This window comes from Xyrauchen texanus, chromosome 13 (assembly GCF_025860055.1).
Source record: "Xyrauchen texanus isolate HMW12.3.18 chromosome 13, RBS_HiC_50CHRs, whole genome shotgun sequence".
NCBI lineage: Eukaryota > Metazoa > Chordata > Actinopteri > Cypriniformes > Catostomidae > Xyrauchen > Xyrauchen texanus.
In genome coordinates, this window is record NC_068288.1 from 43285369 (window position 1) to 43312344 (window position 26976).

At 36.0% G+C, this 26976-nt stretch overlaps 1 protein-coding gene across 2 annotated transcripts in view; it reads right to left on the reverse strand.

Moving 5' to 3' along the window:
* The window catches only part of LOC127654435 (guanine nucleotide-binding protein G(I)/G(S)/G(T) subunit beta-1-like), a 28360-nt gene extending 6429 nt beyond the window's left edge, over positions 1-21931 (reverse strand). Inside the window, exons 1-6 of one of the 2 annotated variants that reach the window (XM_052141634.1) lie at positions 21569-21931; positions 10602-10709; positions 8834-8872; positions 8580-8686; positions 3193-3256; positions 1098-1260 (exon numbers count right to left, since the gene is read on the reverse strand). In XM_052141634.1, the coding sequence (XP_051997594.1) occupies positions 1098-1260; positions 3193-3256; positions 8580-8686; positions 8834-8872; positions 10602-10658 (430 nt within the window). In that variant the 5' untranslated portion in view covers positions 10659-10709; positions 21569-21931. The remainder of the gene's footprint in view (positions 1-1097; positions 1261-3192; positions 3257-8579; positions 8687-8833; positions 8873-10601; positions 10710-21568) is intronic. The other variant, XM_052141633.1, reaches the window with a different exon arrangement.
* Positions 21932-26976: the final 5045 nt, after the last annotated feature.

The following is a 26976-nucleotide window of genomic DNA, read 5'->3' on the forward strand; positions in this document are numbered from 1 at the left end:
AACTGAACCCGGCTCCATTAGCTACTTAGTAATTCTGGAACTTATTTAGGTCATAGTTCACCCAATATTAAAGAGACAAAAAAAAATATTCACAATGACTGTTGTTTTTAGGACCATTTAAAAAAATGTTTTGCAGTAGGCAAAAAATAAAAAAAGCTCATAACAAATGTGACAAATTACATTGTACATTTCTAGAATAAAGTTGCAAGCATTCATAGAATATTAAGTACACATCAGGGTCTGAAATTAAGTGGCTTGGGGCAAAAATGCCCCCGTTTTGAATTACTACCTCTTTAATATCTAATATTTCTTTCAAAGCCTAATATATATTACCATATACATTTATTGTCACTGTCCCTTTCTGCATCTTGTGCCACCATTTAGTGGTCTGTTCTGCATAACGCGGCGACTCATTTTAGCTTTTTACGGCCCATTTGGCCTATTTCGGGAAAAGGCCAGATTACCAGCCCAGCCCCGATTGTGGCACACTAACATTACCATCTCGAAAACAAAAACTGGACTACAACTGTGCTTCTAAATTGTACATTTCTCCTAAAAAATTTAAGTATAGAGCCCTGCAATGAGATCCACATGGAAAATATTGCCCCAGAGTAAAAGTAATTTCAGACCCTGGAGCACATACAATACAAATTTAATGTACATGTAATTCTTGTTATTTTAAACATTTAAATTTGAATAAATCAACTACTCGTTTAAGAGTACTTTGACTACAAAATTCCCATACCTAATCCAAATACGAATGTTTTCAAGACTAAATTAAAGTCAGAGAATAACTTTTTTTTCATCATACATTAATAAGAATTGGGAGGTGCAATTAATTGGTCCCAAAATCTTAAAAAAATAAATGTATTCTTTTCTTTTGATTTTATGGTTTAGTATGACCCCAATATTTCTTTGCGAGATTCATCCATAAAGCAATTGAACATAGTGAGAGTGCATCATGTAATCGCCGAAGCCCTCATTAAGCTCGATCAGATTAAAGCTTTCCATTTAAGAGAGTGCAAATATGACTGTGTATTTACAGCTTTGCCAAAGACCGAGTCTATCTGTTCAAAGAGTGTGGACACATCCTTTACCTGTGTGACCGGCCAGCTCGCGGCTGACGCGCACGTTGCCCTCACGAGTCTTGAGGCTGTAGATGGAGCAGATGTTGTCCAGGCCTCCACAGGCAACATAGTTCCCTGATGGTGCATAGGCACAGGTCATCACCCAGGATGAGCGCAAGGGAATGGCATGGACCTGAAATACAACATGCAACACAACAGAATCACAAATTAAACAAGTGTCCATAATGGGGGGGAAGCAACAAGACATTGGCTAGTAAATTTCTGTTCTTACTCGCCAGACTTTTGACGACATGCAAGCGTAATGCAACTGCAACTACTATATAGTATTCAGATATTTGACTATTCAGACAATATAGTATGCAGGATAGCACATTTGATTTTTTATTTCACTTTTCATAATTTTAAAATCACATTTTAGCTTTTTTCAAAATGTACATTTCACATTGTCAATTTATTTGATGACAAGAAATTGCATTTTTATTAATGATACAAGCGGTTACCTTTTTAACTAAATATTTACACTTGGAACCTAATACTTAACAGAAATACACACAACAATTAGGCTATAATTTTATAACTACAATTTACAATTACATTATAAGAATTATAATTTAAGTGCCACTATAATCAAAATTACTATGCAATTTCTTTTTCACCAAACCCTTGCATAAATGCAGCATGAGCCTCTTTGTTAAATTCTTTCATATTTGTTTTCTTAAGTTAAAATATTTGATCGTGTATGATTGTGTCCGCCTCTGAATGGCTCAAAAGAAGCTAAATTAAAGTTATGGAGTGGCCTGATCAAAGTCCTGACTTGAACCTGATTGAGCTGCTGTAGCAGGACCTTAAATGGACTATTCATGCTGAAAACCCTCTAATGTGGCTGAACTAGTCTGATCTCCAGTTAATGGAAGCATTTGGTTGCAGTTATTGCTGCTAAAGGTGGCACAACCAGCTGATAAATTTAAGGGGGCAGTTAATTTTTCACATGGGTGATATATGGTGGTTCACCCACACGGTTGGGACCTGATGGACAGTCCGCCCCTGATCGGCCCCAAAGTGTGTTGGCCCACCGGGAAAATGCCCTGTATGCCAGATTACCAGTCCAGCCCTGCTCTTGAGTTTTGTGACATTTTTAGCTTCCAACAGGCATTCAACAGGACAGGTGCATTACTGTTCTGTGTACAGATAGTCTGTGGAAAAGTGCAGCCACATAAGGTCAATTTCCTTCAGAGTGCGTGCTCACGAGACACAACACGCTGTAAAAGACGAGATTGAACATAGCTTCATAATCGACAACTTAATTCAGTAAATGGATTTTGGTGCTTTGCCACTACACAACTCAACTGGCTAGTGAAATCTTAATATTTACTCACCACTGGCCAATAAGACATGTTTTAGTCGCATAGTGCAAAATTTGAGTTTTGCGATGCATATGCTAGGCATTGCTACAGTACATAGATGCTAACGTGTTTTGCTAGTTTTTTTTAGTATGTTGCTATGTAATTGTTAGGCATTACTATGCAGATGCTAGGCATTGTTGTGCAGTCGCTAAGATGATTTGAATGCTTTTTAAAGTTCATTGCTATGCAGATGCTTGGCATTGCTACACAGATGCTAAGGTGTTTTGAATGTTTTAGTACATTGCTATGAATTTGCCCACCAGCCGAAAATCTACCAGAGTCTGATCGCAAACTTTTAATCAGGTCCAGGAAAAGATACACAGCAAAGTTTAAAACTTATCGAGTTAGGAATTTGAACAAACCCCAAGTATGAGCAATATTAAGTGGCAAGCACCAATAATTAGGTATAAAATAAATAAAAAACAAGTAGGGTTGCAATAATATAAAAAATATGGGCAATAACGATAATGTCAATTAAATGATTCTAACTGTTAAGATATATTAAAAAATTATACAGCACTACAGGCTTGCTATCTTTTGAAAAAATATATACACTAAAGCTCTGAAATGATCTGCTTGAGATATTAGTCTAACTACAACAGAAAAGAAAAACAACGCCAGCATGCATAGCTCAGACATGGCACATTCCTGCATTGCCCAAAATACTCTATGAAACCAAAATGACATGAACAATGTCATACCTTATTTGTGGTATAACTGTCCCAAATAATGAGCTTTCCATCCTGGGAGGCACTAACCAGCAGCCTATACACAAAACAAGATCACAGGTGAGTTGGGTATACATCCTAACAACATAACATGGATGTTAATATATTATCACAATATCAATCAACAGACACTCTTGAACAATCTCAAGCTATTTACAGAAACATTCTACACAAATATTGTCGCATTATTGGTTTTTCTCAAAGTCTTGGCTATAGCTATTATAGTAACAGCATTAGTCATCATCACACCTACTTACAACCATCACTGTACCACCTACACAAATATAAAAAAAGAACGTGATTCAACACTGTTGGGTTTGCGTGCAGTGGACATCACGTGATCGATGAACCCGTCCACCCCCACTGATAAAGGGAAACCCCATGGTCTATCCCACTCTGATGTATAAGGATGCTATCAGTTATTAACCAAGTCTGGTAATGAAGCAAATAATTTAGAGCAATGTTTGGGCAACTGTTTTAATATTTTTCTGCACTCTGAATAAATTCAATACATATTGACATCTATATCTTTGGTCTGAGATGGTTTAAAAGGGTGATTTGTTTTTCCAATCAGGAAAATCTTCATGTAAATGTAAAATGCTAGACAAGGACTTCCCTGAAATTCGAATGCTGATGCAAATAAATTGCTAGTATTTTGACCTTAAAGGAATGTTCATGGTTTAATAAAAGTTAAAGGGACAGTTCACTCAAAAATGAAAATTCTCTCATCATTTACTCTCCCTCATGTGTATGACTTACTTTCTTCTGCTGAACACAAATTATGATAATTATTAGATTTCAGCTCTGTAGGTCCATACAATGATAGTGAATGGGTGCCAAATTATTGAAACTCCAAAATCCACATAAAGGGAGCATAAGAGGAATTCATAAGACACCAGTGAATAAATCCACGTGTTCAGACACAATATGATAGGTGTGGGTGAGAAACAGATCAATATTTACTGAAAGTGGGCCTGGGTAGCTCAGCGAGTATTGACATAGACTGGGGGTAGTCTGCGTCAATAATCGCTGAGCTACCCGTCTGACTACCAGCCCTGGAGTCACGAGTTTGAATCCAGGGTGTGCTGAGTGACTCCAGCCAGGTCTCCCAAGCAACCAAATTGGCCCGGTTAAAAGGGAGGGTAGTCACATGGGGTAACCTCCTCATGGCCGCGATTAGTGGTTCTCCCTCTCAATGGGGTGTGTGGAAAGTTGTGCGTGGATCACGGAGAGTAGGATGAGCCTCCACGATGTCATGCACAACGAGTCACGTGATAAGATGCACGGATTGACTGTCTCAGTAGCGGAGGCAACTGAGACTTGTCCTCCGCCATCCAGATTGAAGCGAGTAACCGCGCCACCAAGAGAACCTACTAAGTAGTGGGAATTGGGCATAAAAAAAAGCTATAAAAATATATATTTACTGCAAGTAATTTTTGGTCAATAATTCTCCTCCCTGCCCATTAGGGGGCGATATGCAAGAAGAATGTGAATCACCAAAAACACGCAAATGAGAAAGTGAAGGTAAAGTGGAAATTGAGCAGGGAGGAGAATTTATGGTAAAAAATGGACTTAAATATTGATCTGTTTCTCACCCACATCTAACAAATCACTTCAGAATATATGGATTTAAGCACCACTTTTCATTCAGTTATTTTTTGGAACCCAAATTAAATATTGTTATAAATTGTAAACAAATAGTAATGATGACAATAATTACAAATATTATTATTATTGACTTAATTTTAACTACAACAGTAATTATTTAAATTGTGCACTTTTTAAACCCCCACGCATTTATTTTGACATTCTGAACGCTCCAGGAAGTCCTGTATGTGTCTGTTTGTGGTCAAGTTCACAGTAGTTAAATCCACTTCTTATTCAAACTCTGGTAAAATGCACCTCAGCAGAGCAGCACCATTCAATAACGTGCTGGCGCTGCACATACTATATATTTACTTATTAAATACAGCCTTTTGTGATTCACAGAGCTATCGCAGGTCTTCAAGTGGCTTTGAATAAAATGCACGAGTCATATGAACTACTTTAATTGTGTTTTTATGGTTCTTTTATGTCATTTTCGAGCTTGACAGTAACGAACATGACAAACACAAAGTATCAGATTTGGACCGGGCTCGTTGCACCGATCCGTCTAAAAGCTTCAGTATCGGTGCATCCCTAGAAATAAATGTTATTATTGTGGCAGATGAATGAAGTATTGATTAGACAATACAAAAAGTGGCTTAAGAACTCAAAATGTTGTTTGTTTTATTCTCATATAATTGAACGAGCCTACAATTTCCAGCAGTCTGTTTTGCATGAAGTTAATCAATGTGTCCAGTTCTCACAGGACTCATTTTTGCATTTGTCTATTTTTAATCATTGCTCTATGTACATGTGCGTCAGACAGACACGCTTGGTGTATCACTGGTATTAAGCATAATAAGCAGCAAATATATACAACGCTGTGTTAAGATTCTTTGAACATCACATATCAAGATTTGGCTGCACTGCTTGTGAGGTTTGAGGCACGCTGCCACCTATAGACATGGCTCATAAAAACAGATGTGCTTCAAGCTTGAATTGGAAAATCTGTTCTTTTATAAATGGAATTTACAAGTCAGGGGGCATGTTTGTGTTAATTTGTATTATTATAATTAAATGGCACTAAATCAACATGTTAAATCAACAGCCCCAGTTAAAAAAAAAAAACTCCGTTTCACAAGTACATCTGCAAAACACATTATTTGTTATTTTCGCTTAATGAAATAGCTTACTAACCTTATTTGTATAAAACTATACCAAAATATTAAAACTCTATTTTCTAAGCAATTTGCAAAACAGAGTGAAGCCATTTCATATAATTAAAGGCTACGTTATAAAACTTTACTTTTTTTCAGCTTTTTGAAAAGCATTTTCATGACTAAAAAATGTCATGGAACAAAAAGGGACATGACTTTGTCAACATATTTTGATATTGACCCAAATGTTGTCAGAAATAACCCATTTTGTGAGACAAAGCTTTCTTTACACAAGAGGGTGCTAGGTGGCTCACAAAAGTGTTAAATCCACCACAGCAGTATCTATAAAATATATATAGATTTTTTTAAATCCTCCAGTAACAATCGATTGTGATTAGTCCATTCTGAAAAGCGCTGCCAAAAGTAACAGGTATCACGTGAGCGGCATCTATGTGCTGCCTATTTCAGCAGGGGTCTAGTGGATTGTCGTCGTGTTTTTATGAAAGAAAATAAATAAATTTCATTAATTAAATAATTTAAGCAACGTATTTTAAAGGGCACCTATTATGGAATTTTGAAAATTACCTTTCATGTAGTGTGTAACATATATTTAAGTGAAAAAAAACATCCTGCAAAGTTTTATATATGAAAGTTCACCGTAAAAAAGTTATTGTCTCTCAAAAGTAGGAGTCGACTCTGAGTCAATGGAACGAATCGTTTTTCCAACGAGTCATTTTCCTTTTCGTTGTGACGTCAAGACGAAAAATTATCAAATTGGCGCGCGCAGACACCAGGGAAAACTTGAAAACATCATGTCGACAACAAGACGCTGTTTTCTCAAGTGCGTATCAAAAGCAACCTTTTTTTCACTGCACAGGGACAAGCATGTGAAGAATCAGTGGCTAGAGTTTATATTTACAACACAAGTATAGCCCGAACCTTGTGCTGTGTTCGTGTCATTTTAATGACGATTGCTTTACGAACATGAATGCTTTCAAGTGTAGATTCGCGAGCCGGTTGATACTGAAGGAAGGTTCAGTACCAAGTTTATTTGGATCAGCTTCCTCCTCCGAATCACAACCTGTAATCATTATTAATAATTGTTGCTTTTATGTGTTTTTTAGCATGCTTAATAAGTATTTGTGTGTGTTGTGTACGTTACGCTCAGCACAGCTTCTAGGTCTCCAATGTCAATTTTTTTGAAATATGTGAAATGTTTGTCGATGTTATTGGAGTTGTCATAAAGAATAGAGCAATAACTTGTAGTAATGCAGTGCTTTATCAATATGTTTATGCGTTGGGCTAACGCAAACAATAACTGATTGGGTGTTTACCACCGAACTTTGGGCTATGATCGCTAACATAAATCAACTCAAATTCCTTCTCTGATTCAGATTTTTTTACTACTGTTGTCCTACCAAACTGTTAGGGGTATAACACTACAAAGCGGTGATGGGCGTTCCGTTTCCGACAATCTGTGCACAGAGTATACCAATCACAACTGACTGGGTCATCTGACCAATCACCGCAGATTAGCGTCACGCAAAGGAGGGGTTTGGAAAAATTAGTCTTTGAACGAATCATTTGGGAGTCGGGGAGCAAATCAGGTAAACATAAATGCATATTATAAGACAACAAAAGTGGTTTTTGTCATTGCATGCATGTAAAACTGTTGTTGGGGACTCCCAAAACAATATTAGGAACATTTTAAATGCCATAATAGGTGCCCTTTAAGATTTTCTATAATTCAAAACAATTTTAAGCACCTCTTGGTAAAAATGGCTAGGGGAGGGTTTTCCAGGACTTACATTTAAAAAGCATTACAAGCACCTTGTTTGAACCCTGTTTTTCATGGGAGTTCACGTAATTTCAAGACTGGTTCAGAATCGGTTATTCTTAGCTCGCTTTTCTGGAGCTGCGCTCAGTGTAGTCAGCGGTGCGCCTCAGTGAGATGGTCCGAGTTCAATTGATTGAGACACTCATATGTGCCATTCATTCCCATTTTTGGACATTAAAATGGGATTGGAATTTAAAGGTCACAACAATCGTGGTTAGATCAAATAAACACAATTAGACGATTATTTAATAACTGCAAAATGTCTAATGACGAAATAGCGGAAACTCTGTAATTGATTTTATTACATTACAATAATGTAAAACAGAGATTTTGATCACATTAAAATCATGCTAGTGCGTGTAATGCTTGGCTATAAAATTTGTGCCAATCATTTGGAATTAGTGTAGTTTAGTGTTCATAGACTGGCCAAATTCACTTCCGTTTTAAGTGCCTTACAGCAACCACAAAATGCTGATGATTGAGCTCAACTTGAATTGAACCTTGGACATTCTTTTAAAAGGACAGTTTGAACTCATTCACAGAGATGATTTGAAACCTGCTTTTAAAAGCTAGAACACTACGAAAACATCAGTATTACTGCACACATGACAAAGACTAGAAAAATGATAAGCCAAATAGAAAGTGCACTGAAATATTTCAATACAAATGTTGATTTTACATTCCCAGCTAAATCACTGCAACTATTGTAAATCTTCCATAATTCACCCACTCCTGTGCAACGGTTGAGTCTCAATAATCTGCAATTGCTTGATATATTGTACCTAGAATCGGTGCCCCAGTGCATGGCATAGATTTTAGCCAAATGTCCTCGCAGTGTTCTCCTTGTGCGCATCTGGATTCGGCCAACAGGGTCGATGTTGGCTGTGATCTGAAAACACATTTGAAAATTTATAAGCATCAACACACAGATGGTGCTTGAATAAGGATTAATACATTGATTAAAATCTGGGTTACTTTAGTGAACACAGAAGATAAAATAACACAAATATGGTTCTATACATGTGGAAACTCCTACCTGTGATAGTGTGGCATCTGCACAAGCTTTCCTTGCATCCTACAAAAAATAAAGAGAGAAAATCTAATTTTTGCAAGAGTGGTGCTCGATCATGCAAAACTCACTGCCACGATGGAAGGGTATTCTGCATTGTTTTTTGTGCACTGCTTTCAGGTTGCTTAGATGTTCTGGATGGTTGCTAGATTGTTACTTATTGGCCAAAGTCTCTATGTTCTTTATTCTTGCCAAGATATGGGGCCACTTTTTCAAGTCTATCAGATTTTTTTGCAAGTTTTAGAATCTACCAGGCAAACATCCTACATCAGTTCACTAATAGCAATAGTAATTGCACACCTCTACTCAACAAGATGCACTATTTGGGGGGTCTGGGTAGCTCAGCGAGTATAGATGCTGACTACGACCCCTGGAGTTGCGAGATTTAATCCAGGGTGTGAAGAGTGACTCCGGCCAGGTCTCTCAAGCAACCAAATTGGCCCGGTTGCTAGGGAGGGCAGTCACAGTGGGGTAACCTCTTCGTGGTCACTATTTGTGGTTCTCGCTCACAACGGGGCACATGGAAAGTTGTGGGTGGATTGTGGAGGGTAGCATGAGACTCCACATGCTGGGAGTCTCCACAGTGTCATGCACAGCTAACCATGCGATAAGATGCTCCGATTGACTGTCTCAGAAGTGGAGGCAACTGGGACTTGTCCTCCACCACTCAAATTGAGGCGGGTAACTATGCCACCACGAGGACCTACTAAGTAGTGGGAATTAGGCACTTCAAATTGGGGAGAAAAGGGGATACAAATTTATTACAAAAAAATCAAGATACACTATTTGAGGTTTCATTCATGTCTGTAGCACAAACATTATGTCTAGGTTACACACCAGTTTAGAAGTTATGGGCTTCGTGCATTTTATTTAATCTTAGCTATAATCATGATTCACTGACATAATCTAGATTTATAGTGGGCATTTCAGTCTAACACTGGAAATTATTTCCCATACTTTAAAAATATACAACGGTGGAAGTATTTGTCGAACTTCTTTCTAGAGCAAAGCAAGAAAAGAGCACAGTATGTTAACAATAAATGTTCTTCCTGCTTATTGTGTAAACTATGCAAATATTCACCCTCATTATTTAAATGTCTTTTGGTTAGGCAAATCTTCCTCAGTAACACGACACTACCAGGTATCAAGAGCACAAAGACAAAGCCCAAGTCAAATATTTACTTCTAAACTTCTAATGAATATACTGATGCAGTTCAATTAAAGAAAAATACTGAAATTCTGATGAGCGTATGTTTTAGTGTGTTGTCTAAATTCAGTAAACATTGTGTACAATAAGCATTCATTTGATTTCAGCAATTTTTGATGATTCATGAATTGTATTTGGTTTAAATGTTATACATATGCATAATATCAACAATCAGTCATATAGATATATGCATCAGTCATGTCAAAACTCTTATTGGTCAGCCACTAGTTAGAGATTATATGCATGTGCCTGGGCTGATCAACAGAAGTGCTATTTCCCTCTTGAGCCAGTTCTAATGTTCTCAATGGATAAATGAAACATTTTTAGTGAACCAAATAAATACTGTGCAAACTAATTGATCACGTAATTTTAGCAATTTTATCTGAACCGCATTTGCTGTCGTTCAATTGTAAAAATTTATCATATATATGCAAATGATTCAGAAACCCAACAACCCTATGGTATGCATGATGTGTTACAGGTTTACGTATACAAACATTCATCTATATGAGAGGGAGAGTTTCTCACTCTGATCTGGTTCTTCAGCTGCTCAGCCTCCTGACGTAACTGGTCCAGTTCACTCATTTTCCTCTTCTAAAGCTCTGCCTCTCTCCTACTGTCGGGACACGTTCGGATCTGCAAGACAGAGAGAAAGATGTCCTGACTGAGAAATCCAAAGTCATCACTATGGAGAGGTCAGTTAACGATGATATTTGGCAACTTCAAAATTATTGGTATCTAAATTTTCATACACGTATAGCTACAATCTGCATTATGCTGGCCTCCCTGCTCTCTGAATATCTGTATGGGCTATTGAAAAAAAAAAAAAAAAACATATCAGTATACCACTGGTCACCACACTTCACACACCAATGAAAGCATCATCTACATGAGAAATAACTTCCTTTACCAGGTCAAGCAACATTGCATGCTAGATATTTTGACATGACTAGCTCTTAATTGTTTATCAATATACAAGGGCGAAAAGTCAAGATTTCACTCCAACGCATTAGACTGAAAGCAACTAAAGAACCATTTCCTCTTGTGGTGAAATGAGTTGAGTTGCTCCTAAATGAAAAATGCAGAAGTACAAAGAGAAGTGCATGCAGCAACCAGTAATCCATGAGGCAAGGAAAAATACTGATGTACCCTGAACTCTAACATGGAAGAAAAAAAAAAAGAAAATGCTTCAAGACATGAAACTGCATTTGCAACAAGGGCTGGTTAGATTGCAAACTCTGAAGTAGGGCTACATCTAATGATTATTTTAATATCATTAGATTCGTTGATTTATTATAACTTTTATTTTTATTTGAGTGATTATTGCAATGATTAATCATAAGCTCTTCACCAAATGTATTAAACGTGCTTACCAACAATAAAAAAAACAAATCATCTTTTAAAAATACCTCTAACTGACATTCATTAAAAGGAAAAAAAATATTTGATTAAGTTTAATTCAGTAAAACATTCACTGCAAAACATCCTATTGTTATCAAGTGTTCATCTTGTTTTCAATTTAAAATGGTCAAAAAATTCCTTAAATGTACCAGATACATTTACTACAGAAACAACATAAGATATTTAGACTTGCATCTTGAAATGTTTAATGTGTATTTAAGCATATATATTTACTTGGTTATACTACTGCCAGTGCAGTAAAGACAAAATAGACTTATATTCAAGATCTATTCCCTGAAAGAGAGTCTAATTATCTTATATGTTGCTTCTTAGGTAAATGCATATTTTAAGGATTTTAGATATTTTCAAATATTTGAATTTTGAATATTATTTAAAAAAAATTCTCAGATAAATAATTTTTCTTCTGCAGTACAGCAAAATGAAAACGTATAAGTAAATGCACATTGCTTTAAAAGGATTCTTTTTTTTTTATATATTTATTTTGGTAAACAAGCCAAAACAAAAACGTATTTTGTTGCAGTGTATATAACGGGGCGAAGACTTCCCTCGCTCACATTTATGTTCACTTTGAGCCTTCTTAAACTCACAAAAAACAAACTCTCTTCTTAATAAAGCTGCATATTGCTGATTTTCTTTACGATGAGAAACACACAGCGACACATTTAATTCAATACATCGCGAGCAATCACGTTATAATCTAGCTGCAGCAAGCGCGTGTGAGGGATGAGCATCCAGCAGCCGGGGTGCAGTTTCAAACTCTCCCCCTTAAATCTAGTCACTTCACGCAAGTCATAGAAGTAGCGCTGACCACACAGAGAAATGTCCGTTTCGGAGGTTGTACTTAATTTACATAACCTGCTTCCTTAATTTATGAACTTTAATCAAGGATGCATTTAAGATATAACGGCAAGCTTCAGCTCCACTTCATTTCATAATGAGATTGTTTCTGTATACTTTTGTATTATTCCCTCATACTTTGCAGTCTACATCACCTGAAGCTCTTTGAAAAGTTTGGAGTGTGACTGGACTGCGAGCGGTCTTCTTCCTCTCCCCAATCAAGCATGAGCTTCAGTGCTCTACTCATGTGCCATCTTTAGTTTCATATGATCTCATGTTACGTGAAATGACAAACATCTATTCAACAACGAGAATTTTTGTTGACTTTTTTGTTATTGTTGACTAATCGTTTCATCCCTACTCTGAAGCCGTTTGCTTGTGGTGAGATTGGAATAAGACCCAACGAACCAAACAGTATCCCAATAAAAACAATGAGCATCCCTGATGGATCTGTAGGGAAGAAATCTGCAGGTGAGCGTCAATGTAATTGATAACATAGTTATAGCTTTTGGGGACAATATTAAATATAACTGCAAGTTTAACATGAGAGTTGTTTAATAATACTAAATGTCATTTTAGCCCAATCACTTCCTTCTTTTGAATAGTGGCAGAAGACACATGTAGGACCGCCTAAGTAACTTTTTGGCATTGGTTTCACACCCTTTCTGCTTTTTGCATGCGTGTGGGTAAGAGAGACAGAGAAAGGCAACTAATGACAGATAATGATGATTTTACAACTCATATCCTTCTGAGACAGATAATCTTTAACCATGACATAAACAATACTCAAATTATTACCGGCTGACAAATTTGACAGGAAAGCCATTTTAACATACAATAATGAATGAGCATGTGACAGGGCGGGGCCAGGTCGTGATGCTACACACCCGGCCCATAATCAGGATAATCAAGCTTCAGACAGGGATAAATGCCGACTGGAGACTGCAGTGGGACAAAGAGAGAGATTTACGGGCAGCTGTCCAACACTTTTGTGTGTTTGTCTTTTTGGTTTCAGTTCTTCATTAAAATATTATTTATATGGTCAAGCATCTCCACTTGGCTCCACTTCTCACCTTCTTTGCTATTAATATCTTTACAGAGACAAATTCTGGAACAGCAGACAAAGGTTCTGACCAATAAGGGGACAATTTTCTCACACGTGACTTAACACAGTTTAGGTCCGCTTTAAAATATTGCCATGTGAAAGCGAACAAAACCAAAAAGAAAAAGCAACATTGTAAAAATGTTAGCCTCTGTTTCGGAACAAATCGAATAAGCTACGGGTCCTAAAACGCCCTGAAATTAAATCAAATCTGCAAAACCTTTATTAAAATACACCGTTACACTCTGAAACCTTTAAAGTCTGTCCATTTTAATCTTGACCCAAGCAAATGCACTGGACTGACAACACACAGTCCTTCTAGTCCAGCACTCGTCCTATTAGCATACGTAGCCCATAGCCACGTTTCCACACCCCTCCCTCTCTCTCTCTCTCTCTCTCTCTCTCTCTCCAGTGTCATTGACATAATCCTGGGACACGCTTGATTCAGCTCCTTCAGGCAAATCCAGTTAAGATACACCGGGGACAATGATTGGAAAAGCAGCACCTATCCTGCTGACCCAAATCCCTCATGCGCTCAGACAAACGGCTGATGAAGGCAGCTGTTTTAATGGGCCATCGGGGTGTACGCATCTAACTTTGGAGAGAGGCGGTTAATGACGGGATTAATTTTAAAATGTACGTGAAGAGCCAGAAGAAGATTTGCACACTAGAGATGTGATGACGGACTTTAGCAAAATGTTTCATGTTAACGCATATGTAATAGTGGCACACTCCATAAAGCCTTTTAAATTCTACATGAACATAGGAGGCATCAATATGAATCAAGAGGCCAATAATAAAGATTGAGTGAGTTAGCAGGGGTAAGTGTTGTTTTTTTTAAGTGTTGGTGCAAATAAAATCTTGGAACAGATTTATTTTAATTTATACAAATACATCACTTTCACCTTTGAAATGTGAAATGTTAACTTTCAGCTCTCTAACTGACAAATATTTGTAAAACTTTGAATTACATGATGCAATCGCTCAATGTTCTACAAATGCTAGTTGATTAGTGAGGTTGACTAGGGAGCTTTTCTTGATTTTGTTTTAAACTGCTGTGCTTTAAAAGGGAATACATTCAAAGACACAACTTCTCGGTCAGGGTTGTAACGTACTGGCGCTAAAATGAGGTTGCATTTCTAAATTCTTCCCCTTAAATATTGCAACTATAACTACCAGCCACAGCCACAGCCCAGCATTCATTACAAATCCATTGACTTCAATGATCATTTACCAAACAATACCAGAGGACTCCATATATTTTTTAATTGTCGATCGTGTCAATGTAAAAGTGCAAATGTAAAATTGCATCTTGCTCTTTTTTCAGCATCTTGCACCATAAGCGTTTTCAGCTTTAACTTTTAAAAACTCATGTTGTTCAGACAACCCACTGACTAGTCAATTTGAAAGAATATGTAGCTTTGCTCATTGCTAAAAGAAATGGCAAATAAAACCATTTTAAAACACCTGACAACATTTCTAATAAGCCTACTCTGTGTTGTCTTGAGATGAGCAAGATGAATGTTAGTTTAAGCCCAAGCAAAAACTGTCCAGAAGAGCATCATGATATTGATGGTAAAGACAGGAAGAGAAATCATAACCATATAGACGAGTTGAGGATCTTCAAGCAGTGATCAATACATTTGTGTTATATTAGCACATTAGGATACAGAAGCCACTCCATATTACTCCCAGATATCTGTGGTCAAAAAATTATAATATGAGCACTGGAAGTTTGGTTAGATCCATTTCCTGTAATTGCAGTTGCCCTCTGGTGCATTATATCATGTCCTAATTGTGAAATGAATGGTGCCACCTTTGAAAAGGGAAAGCTGACTGTGTGAAAAGACAACCAAAATGCATCGTTACTCTAAATAAAAATAAAAAAATTGTCCAAGACAAAATGGAAAAGTGAGGCCTTGGAGCGATTGCATATGATCCAATATATATATATATATATATATATATATATATATATATATATAATTTTTTGATAAATATAAAACTATAAGGAGAGCAATGATAGGACAAATAATCTGATGTTGGTATTTTCTTGGGTCCCCGTTTAAAAATGTGAGAGGGTTTCAACATGCATAGCAGACATGTCTTGAAAACTGATGTAGATATACATATATACACACAAGATAAGAAAAATTGTAGTTAAACAATATTTCATTGTGAAGTGATAATGTAAAATAGCATCCAAAATGTAAACTAATGATTCTATCCAAGCCTACAAATTCAAAAGTAAATCATCATGTGGAAGATGCCACATAAGTTACTCAAGAATGACAGTAATGTGGCTGAGAACATTTTCAAAAAGTATGTTTCAAATTTCATGAAATCTTACCTTACGTTGCTTGCACAAGGCTCCTTGAGTTTGACAGCCAGAAAATATTTCTTCTTGATAGTCTTATTCCTTCCTATACTCTTCCTTCTTCCTGATTGGCTGACCCCTTAAATGGGCCTGCATCAAGACAATACGTCTAAGTCCCCTAATCTTGCTGATCAAAATGACATGGTTACAAAAAGTAATTCCCTCACCTTCAGTTCTGTGCTATCTGTGCAGCCTAAACTACTCAACCCAACATGAATACTACTATATGGATACAACGTTACCGAAATTTTGGCTAATTCGATATTCAACATGTATTTTTATTTTACGCCCAACAACCATTATAAAGTCCAATATCTAAAAGTATACTCTGTTGTTACTGGTTACTTACAATAATAATAAAAAAGGTTCATGATACTTTTGACTTCTTATATCTGCCTAAACAGGACAATTTCAATCAATTTCAAAACAAGATCAAAAAGATCAATAATCATTTTTCTCTGGAAACATGAAGCAAGTGTTGAATTGGAAAAATAAGACACAATATTATAAATATATGATATCAGCCTACTGGTAATTAGCAACCGATAATAGCAATTATTAAAACAAATTTAAGATTTTATAAATCTGGATTCTTAAAAATTACAAATTTGAATCAAACCGCGAAAACCAGCTGTAGTAGCAAAGATTTGAAAACGTGTGATAGAAATATCATTTTTGAAATAAACAAAAAATATATATTTTAGGTCAAAAAATCATAATACAAAAGATTTATAAGTTTAAGCAATTTTCTTTGCAAAAAATTATATATCCCTAATATTAGGCCAACACTACTAATTTTAAAAGCAAAACATTGTAATGAACAGTAAAAAATTTTTTTAAGATGTGCATAGATGCAATACGTTTATGATAATATTGCCTTACAATATCAGTGTAATTAGGCTACTGCTAATAACTACAACAACAACAACAAACGACAGCAGAAAATATCAATAATGGTTAATTTTCTGTGAAAACATGACATAGAAAAAGTCTACTGTTGAACTGAAGGAAAATAATGAGACGATATTGACTTCCAATAATGGCTTAGTCAGACCAAAGCCAGAAATATTAATGTGCAGTAGAAAATATTGTTAATGACTTATTTTCTTTAGAAATATGGCTTAGGGTAAAAAAAATAGAGATGATTGATCGTTGTTCTTTGCAAACATGGTATAGCCTAGCCCTGATATCAGCTTACAGTATTGACTTAATCAGGACAAAAACATGGGAGTTTATAGAGCAGTTCAGTTCAACAGTCACACCATAAAATGGGTTCATATTATGCCTCATGTCTGAACGACTTGATTCCCCAAACAAACTAATTTTTATGGGTAATGCTTCTCTTTGCATAAGGCTTCTCTTTGCATAACTGCTGAAGAAAAAGACAGCACTTTAGAATCAATGCAAAGTTGAATCTCTGATTCCAGTCCACAGCATCATTTTATATGCAAGCAAAGCTCAATCTCACCCTCTCAACAAACACTTGATCAGTCAGCTGACTTCTGGACAAAAAGAGAGCTGTGAGTAAAGGCCTAAAGGTACCATAGGCTGCAGAGTCTCAGGTCACTTTAGGGCAACCCTTTTTGCTATTAGAAAACTTTGTTAACCAAAATGATTTATCATAAGACTAGGGTGGCTTGTCTTAGGGTTGCGCCGATACCAACATTTTGGCTTCGGTACGATACCAGCCCTGATATTTCGGTATTGATACTAACTCGATACTTACATTTTTTTTTTTAAGTTATTTAAAAATAAGTAAAGAACATCTTTTTTGTTGTTGATGAAATAAAAAAATAATTAAAAAAAAAAACGGCATAATGTCTTATAGATACAAATGATGCTTTTTCTTTTTTTGGATTCCATATTAAATGTTTTAAATAAATTGTATGATCAAATTGGGTTTAATATATACTGTACAGCTTTAATCAAATGAAAATATAATAATTTTCAACAATATAGAGCCAATAATAATATTTCAACAATTTTAGCATGGTTTTTAGAGAAAGAAAAAAAAAGTATATATATATATATTTTTTTCCTTCTAAAAAACAAAAGACGCACAACAGAGCATTACAGTATTAATGACAACATTAAATGAGTACAATCTGATTACCTGAGGCAAAAGGCTGCCATGGCTGCATTACAACATGTTGATATTCAGTATACTTGCTTACAGATAATAATAGTAATAATATAACCATTTAATGTTATTGTTATTATGAGTATTATTATGAATACTTTGAATATTACACTTTTATATACTAGAAATATTTTGGTCATAATATCTTCAATTTCATGCATCCGGTTGAATAGAGCTCTTATTATAGCTGGACTTTTATTTTGAAAGACCATTTAAGTCCTAGTTTATGAAGGTTCGTTATATCAAGCTTCCAACGACTTGCAAGATGAAATCTCAGAGCTGCAATGGTGAAAATTATTATTTGAGAGTTCACAGCAGATTATAGACTAAAACTGCTCTGCAGATGGATACTACTGGACACACTGCATGAAAATCAAGCATTAGTAGTGCGTTGCATTTGTGTGCGTGCCTGCTAGTGGTGTGTGTGTGTGTGTGTGTGTGTGTAGGAGATGAAAAAGCAAGCCTCCAATTCATTCTGTGGCACACATGTGACAGTATATTATTTCATTAAATGACTTTTTAATCTGCTGTTTAATGATCACACTTGGCCATATAGAATTTTATTTAATCTCAAAACCCTCACATTACATTACATTAGGCTAAAGGCAGCATACTTTAATATGGTACTGAAATTAACATGATGATATCGTACCGCTTATATTTTTTTGGTATTGCAATATTTCGTTAGTACTGGTATACCGTGCAACCCTAGTGTCCATAGACTTATATATATATATAAAAAAGATTTCAGGTTAAAATTAATATTTGTCAAATGGAATGGGTGTTTCTTAAATGCAATAACTGCTCAACAATTTCAAAGTTTTTCATGTCATCCACCAATTAAAAACATTTGATGTGATAATTTACACATCCCCTGACTTCTAAACAGAACTTGTCCATAAACACAAATTCCTTCCGATTGTTAGAGTATGATGTGGCTTATCAAGCATAAACAGATGAAAAATAAAATATATATTGTCAAATCTGGATCATAGAAAAGGCAGTAACTAGCACTATCACTATCCAAGCCTTTAATCCTAAAAGCTAAAATCCACGTACAGTAAATCTGTAATCCCGCTCAGTGTCACTCGTGGAAAAACAGCTGTCCAGAGCCAGGCATGAGGTCCAACAATTGATTGTACCCTTTAAGAGCTCACATTTTTAACCTTTAATAACTTCAAGTATACAATAATTTGGCTTGTATGGTTTAATGCTTAACCTAACGACAGACTTGTAAGTATAATTTATGAAAACAAATTCAGAAGACCAGCAGTTGTTTCAGAAGCATATTATAGAAATTATTTTCACCGTTTAGAAAACTGCACATTCAAAGATGCATATTACCTCAAACCTGAAGTGTTATTCTGCACAGCAGATAGGCTCATTTGTATGTACAGCCTCAAAATGATAATGTACTGAACAACTACATAACAAATGGACATCAACATGAAAATAAAAAGGATATTGAGAAACTCCATTATCTGAACAGAAACCAATTTTGCCATCACATACCACAACTTTTCAGCTTCCATGGCAGCCAATGGGGAACAAACTAATGCCTTGAATTACTAAAGTAACAATTAGACAAATAAACAAACTGCTTATTCAATTATTGAGTGCAAAATTCAACCAACAAAAATGACACATTTAAGTGCATTTCCAGATGAGTGAGAATTTTTGTTTTTTTTATGATAAAAGCAATGAAAAGTAGATTACTACCCTAATATATATAGATTAAATAAAAGTGTAGAAATTTGAATTTTTGAGGGTTTAATAAACATGACATTTAATTTATACCTCATTCTAGTAAATGTCAACTTCAATGAACTTAAATGAGTGCATGTTTGCCTGACTTTGACAACTATTAAATCAATGTTTACAACGCAGCACCCATTTCCCCAGTTTATAATTAAGAAATCATACAATAACATTTACCTAAACATAACATTATATTGTGAACAAGACGTTTGAGACATATTATCACAAAAAATATATATACAAATTCACCACATGAAGTATATAGAATGTAATCGCTCGATATTACCTAAACGGAGAACGATTTTATCGGTATTGCAACGTCGATTCGATGCAACGAAAATCCAATACGCGATAATTTCACGATTAGCCTATTTTGCCATACAAATGAGCCTCCTTGTGTAGGATGTTCTAATAATTGGCTACATTATAAAAAAGCTTTCATTAGAAAATGTCGAATTTTGCATGGTGTTGTTTAGCTAGGCTCGTTTTAACAACACACCGCGATGTTATATCATAACAGCGTATTTATGTAGTCTTTTCTGTGGGTTAAAGCACCAGCATGGTGATATCAATGCGGAGAGGGAAGCCAGAGAAAGGCTACACGAACGCCATCTTGTTCTTGGGCCCCACATTGAAGAATTCATTGATCCCGTTTATTTATTCATGAACGGTGTTCCTTTATCTTAATGCCAACGAAGAGAGGCAAACCCGAACGGTAGGGGAAAGGAGGAGGGGGTGGCTCAACATATACCCCCCCCCCCCCGTCCAATCCCTTAATAGTGACCTCAATCCAGAGCTGCTCGCCCGTTCTTAAAATATTCCAGCAGCGATAATAAAGGCCATCGAGCTCCATTCATTCCGCGTATCTGAAGAGCTGCTGCGCTTTTGGTGCATTACTGTGGTGGTGATAAATGTTGGCCGGATTGCTTGGGCAGATTTAGAAGGGTCATAGTAGTGCACCTATATACCTGAACAGCATAGCCTTTCAAATGGAGACTTCTAAAGGAAATCCAATTACCTTGTTATAAAGTGTAGTTAAAGGCAACGGTACAAGCTTAATTCAATAAAGAAATACCACTTAAGTCACTTAAATGCACACTGGATTTCAAGAAAGGCTATTTGGATTCATATAAAATCACGCTAAAATAGCCTATAATGGCCAACCAGATGGTGCAACTCGCAATGGATTTTGCTCGCTTGTTCTCTAAACATATTTGCTGGAAGTATAACTACAGGACTAATCTTTATTTATCGACTACAATTCAATCAATAGTCACATCCAGCACAAGGTAACGTGTTAACAAGCGTTTGCATATTAGAAAAAAACAATCCTGATTCTGTAGCATAGAGGAAGGCCTAAAGCCAGGCGATGATGCAGAAGCTGCTGTAATTAGCTAGTTAGCTTACAAGCTATCACACACCCCTGTTGTTTTCGTCTAAATAACATTTATACTGCACTTCAAACGACCATAACCAAGGAATAAGTGAATCCCCCCAGTGCAAAGCAATTAATCGGTTTAATATCCAAGATAGCAGCGATTTTAAGTGCTAGCAAGTTGACTCGGAGAAAACGGCCTCAAGTGAAGTGGATCGACGTTATTCACGCTAATAAGAATATATAAATGACTAGGTGCACTACAAAGTCACATTAGTGAGATATAGTCCTACATAACTGTCCTAAACCACTGTATTTCGCCCATTTGCCTACCATTGTTGTGTATGTAAATCGCTTGGCTAGCCGCTACCTGCGCCTCACCCAACCCCCCCTTCATTTTCAATGGTGGCTAACGTTTTAACCAACAAATTCGCCCGTTTCCGAACGAAATAAACACATTTAACGTGCACACTGTGTGCCATACCTGTTCTCAGTCGTAGATGGCCTTTGTTTATATGGCATTGACCGAAAAAACGATGGTGTGGCTTGTCAAATCCACGCATCAACGAACAAGACGAGCGTTTCTCAATCGAGTCCACTTTTTCAGCGATATAACTCGCTCCGACTGGCAGGAAATGAGCCTGTGAACGTCGAGGAAGAAGCGGATATCTCAGCTGCGATTGAAAAGGGTAGTCATGGAGGTCCGATTGGAGACTTTGGTCAATGAATAAGTCCGTCGGTGGCCACTTCCCGTTGCCTTCCTTGAAGGAGCGCTTCTCTCCAGTGCAGCTCTCATCCGGCCATCAGACGGAGAGATGGGCGCGGTAACCCTGCAGTCAGCCCTGGGAAACCCCACACCGCAGCGAGAGAACGAGCGGCGCTCTTACGCAGGAGTGGAATTGAACAACTGACTGAAATGTTTCATATAGCCAATTTACCTTTTTTTAATTGTTTTATTTTATTTTGTACAAATGAATATGTTTGGACACCCTGTACCATGTCTGATATTTATTCTCAGGCAGCAAGGTATTCAGATAAACATAATTATAGTTGAGGAGACTTGTTTAACAACACCAAAAGCAAAGGAAAAATGCATAAACTAATATTAAAACACAATACAATTACACATAAACCACTATTGGGTAATTCCAAAGATTTTCAAGTTCAATAACTGCATTCTTTTTCGTCACAAGTCTCCAAATAAAATAACACATTTCTTAATTTGTAAAACAGGTTGATTTAATGTATTTGTTTGTATAAAATTATTAAAATACAAAAACAAATGGATAGAAATTTTTTTATATGTATATTGTTTTTGTATACATTTATTTGGTCCATCTCCAGCAACTCAAAAGCTATATATATATATATATATATATATATATATATATATATATATATATATATATATATATATATATATATATATTAGTCAGATTGTTTCAATTTGTATTTACTATATCACAATTTCAGTGGGTCAGAAGTTTACATACACAAAGTTAACTGTGCCATTAAGCAGCTTGGAAAAGTCCAGAAAATGATGTCAAGCCTTTAGAAAATTAGCCAATTAGCTTCTAATAGGAGGTGTACTGAATTGGAGGTGTGCCTGTGGATGTATTTTAAGGCCTAACTTCAAACTCAGTGCCTCTTTGCTTGACACCATGGGAAAATCAAAAGAAATCAGCCAAGACCTCAGAAAAGGTACCCCTGAAGGTACCACGCTCATCTGTACAAGCAATAATATGCAAGTATAAACACCATGGGACCATGCGGCCATCACACTGCTCAAGAAGGAGATGTTTTCAGATTAATATATTTTTGTGCGAAAAGTGCAAATCAGTCTCAAAACAACAGCAAAGGACCTTGTTAGTAACAAGTATCTATATCCACAGTAAAACGAGTCCTATATCAACATATCCTGAAAGGCTGCCCAGCAAGAAAGATGCCACTGCTCCAAAACTGTCATAAAAAAGCCTGACTACAGTTTGCAAGTGCGCATTGGGACAAAGATCTTATATTTGGAGAAATGTTCTCTGGTCTAATTAACAAAAATGTAACCGTTTGGCCATAATGCCCATCGTTATGTTTGAAGTAAAAAGGGTGAAGCTTGCAAGCCGAAGAACATCATCCCAACCGTGAAACATGCGGGTGGCAGCATCATGTTGTGGGATGCTTTACTGCTGGAGGGACTGGAAGGAAAATTATGTGTATATATTGAAGCAACATCTCAAGACATCAGCCAGAAAGTTAAAGCTCGGTTGCAAATGGGTCTTCAAAATGGAAAATGACCCCAAGCATACCTCCAAAATTGTGATAAAATTGCTTAAGGACAACAAAGTCAAGGTATTGGAGTGGCCGTCATAAAGCCCTGACCTCAATCAGATAGAACATTTGTGGGCAGAACTGAAAAAGCATGTATTACTTTAATTGAAGTAATACAATTGAAACAGGGGAAATAGGGGTAAATAAATATTTTTCTCCAAAACGCATTGGCCATAATTATTGGCACCCAATTATTCAATTATTTTAGCAACCTCCCTTTGCCAGAGATTTCAGCTCTGAGTCTTCTCTTATAATGCCTAATAAGGTTGGAGAACCCCTGGAAAGGGATCTGAGACCATTCCTCCATACAGAATCTCTCCAGATCTTTCAAATTCAGAGGTCCATGTTGGTGGACCCTTCACTTCAGGTCACCCCACAAGTGTTCTATGGGGTTCAGGTCAGGGAACTGGGATGTCCATGGCAGAACCTTGATTTTGTGGTCAGTGAACCATTTTTGTGTTGATTTTGATGTTTGTTTTGGATCATTGTCCTGCTGGAAGATCCAACCAGGGCCCATTGTAATCTTTCTGGCAGAGGCAGCCAGGTTTAGATTTTTTATCTGTTGTTATTTGATAGAGTCTGTGATGCCATGTATCCGAACAAGATGTCCAGGACCTCTGGAAGAAAAACAGCCCCACAACATTAAAGATCCAGCACCACATTTAACCATCTCTTCATCTCTGTGTGCACCAAACCCATCTCTGGTGTTTGCAGCCAAAAAGCTCTTTTTTGTTTTATCTGACCACAGAACCCGGATGCATTTGAAGTTCCAGTAGTGTCTGACAAACTGAAGATGCTTGAGTTTGTTGTTGGATGAGAGCAGAGACTTTTTTTTTTTTAAACCATCACAAACAACTTGTGGTGATGTAGGTGATGTCTGATATTTTTTATGAGACTTTCTGACCCCAAGACCCGACTAATTTCAGCAATTCTCCAGCTGTGATCCTTGAAGATACTTTGGCCACTTGAACCATCCTCCTCACTGTGCATGGAGACAATACAGGCGCACGTCTTTTTCCAGGCTGATTCTTAAGATCTCCAGTTGATTGGAACATGTTAATTATTGCCCTGATGGTGGAAATGTGCATTTATTTTCTTTTAGCCACTTCCCTTTTTGTGAAGCTCAAAAACCTTTTACCGCACATCAGAACTATATTCTTCAGACTAACCCACTGTGATTGATTATTAATTGAATTTGGCTTGTGTGTTACCTCATAGTCCCAATGAAACAGGAAGTAATGGCTTAACAATTTCATGTTTCTAGTCACCCAGCACTAAAAATATAAAATATGAATGGGAATATACTTCAGATATATTTTATCATAAGAATTTCTAGGGGTCCCAATAATTGTGGCCAACGTGTTTTGAAGAAAAATATTTATTTAATAACAAGATATTTCCCCTGTTTCAATTGCTTCATTAAAGGTTCGATTTTTGTGAATTTATTGAATGAAAATCAAAAGTATAAACGATGCAGATTTTTTCAAAGCCTTCTTTGCTCATATTTACCAAGAGTGCCCATTTTTTTGTCACTTATATATATTGTTATGTACCTTCTATAATGCTGTTTTAGTTATATAATCTGTTTTGACACTCATAATTCTGTATACCTTTTGTATGAGTACTGAATGATTATCTTGAAAACTTAATTTGCTTCAATTAATACCTTGTCCAAAACATCATAATTCTTTTGGGAAATTTTGTGTTAGTGTGTTGAATTGAGGACTTTGATGAATTGCAATGCAATAATGCAATGCTTATTAGGTGTATTGCGTTTCTGAATAACGGAATAGCTATCGTATTAGGTTAATTTACCATGTTATTTACATGGTACACCAAGGTGCTGCAAATGCAGGTATATGACCATACTACAATGGTACACTGTATTACCATGGTATCATATTACAACAATGGTACTTTTATGTCAGTGTTGACAAGAAAGGGATTGCAATGCAAAAATATGATGCTTTTTATTTTATCTGTATTAATTAATTTTTTAAATGTACATTTATTCTATAAATTTTTCCTTCTCTCTTGTGATAAACAGCCTACTTTGAGGGGGTCACTAAACCTCAATCTCTGGTGTATTTCTGCAGTACAATGACATGATTTATATCTTTTACATTTAGTTGTCTATGTTTTATTACGTCAACGTTATTCTTGCCTTTTACTGTTCCTAATGTTTTCAGATCACCACTGTCTTGTGAAATCTGGGAAAAAGCTGCTCTGTGTAATGATTTCTCTCTAGTTCACCCATACGTATCCTAATTAAAAAAGTGTGCAAAAAGTTTAGTTTTACTTCATTTATGTGCTCAAAGAGATTTTAGTGGCACTTGCTAAGGCAACCATCACTTTTACTTTTGCTAACATTCCGTAAATACATTTTGGCACACAAGTTGTCCGATCCCATGGGCATGAAGTTGTTCAAGAGAGCTCTGTTATCCAATTTTTCAGCTGGAGGATGAAATCTTGCACTGTAAAAATGCCAGTAATTACAACTGTAAAATTATGCAAAAAGGCTACAGTTAAAAAAAAGTTTAATTGGTTGATGAGCAGTTACCGTAACATATACGGTAAAAAAAATTATAATTTATTTAATAAGACAATCCATGTAATTTTTAAGGAAAAATACTGTAAAATATCTGGATTATTTTTCTGCATAATTAAGGGTAAAAATATATTATGTTTAACAAGAGAATACACACGTTTACAGTAAACAATAATCGGGTGTTTCCAGAAGTCTCTGCATGACCGATCACATTTTATTATATTTTATGTTAATAGTTATGTTTCTTCTCATGTTTAATATCATTTATGTACATTGGGGTGTTCTCTGTTATATGTGATGTAGTTTAGTTCAAGTTTATTGCATTATTTTAGTGTCACATGTGTTACCCTGATGGTGTTTTGTCTCTACATGTTTATTAATTTCTGCTCTTGGAAGGGTCACTCATGATAAACTTTAAAGGAATGTTCCGGGTTTAATACAAGGTAAGCTCATTTGACAGCATTTATGGCATAATGTTGATTACCACAATTTATTTTGACTCGTTGATTTAAACAACTTTACAGTTCAAATAATACATGAATTCTAACAGAAGAATTTATGTAAGTGCTTTTATAAAATTGTAAGCTTCACATGTCTGCCTTTAAACCCTCCAAAATTGGCCCCATTCACTTCTATTGTTAGTGCCTCATTGTAATCCAGATTGTTGCTTTTTTTTTTTTTTTTAAAGAAAAGGAGGGATGAGTCGAAATAAACGTTTGTAATCAACATTATGCCACAAATGCTGTTGATTGAGCTCAAATTTTATTGAACCCGGAATATTCCTTTAAGATATCATGTGGCGTTTTGTAGTTTCTTTGGTGATTAACAATACATTTTAAAGTGAAAAGCAGACTTTTACAATTCCAGAGGGTTAGTATATAAAGTTTATGTAATTTCATAAAATAATCTGTAGTGAACCGTAAAATTTACAGGCATCAAAATGACATCTTGTAAAGCCTGAAACATTATCACTGTATTTTTTTACAGAACATTTCTGGCAACCACAGCTTTTTTTTATGCTG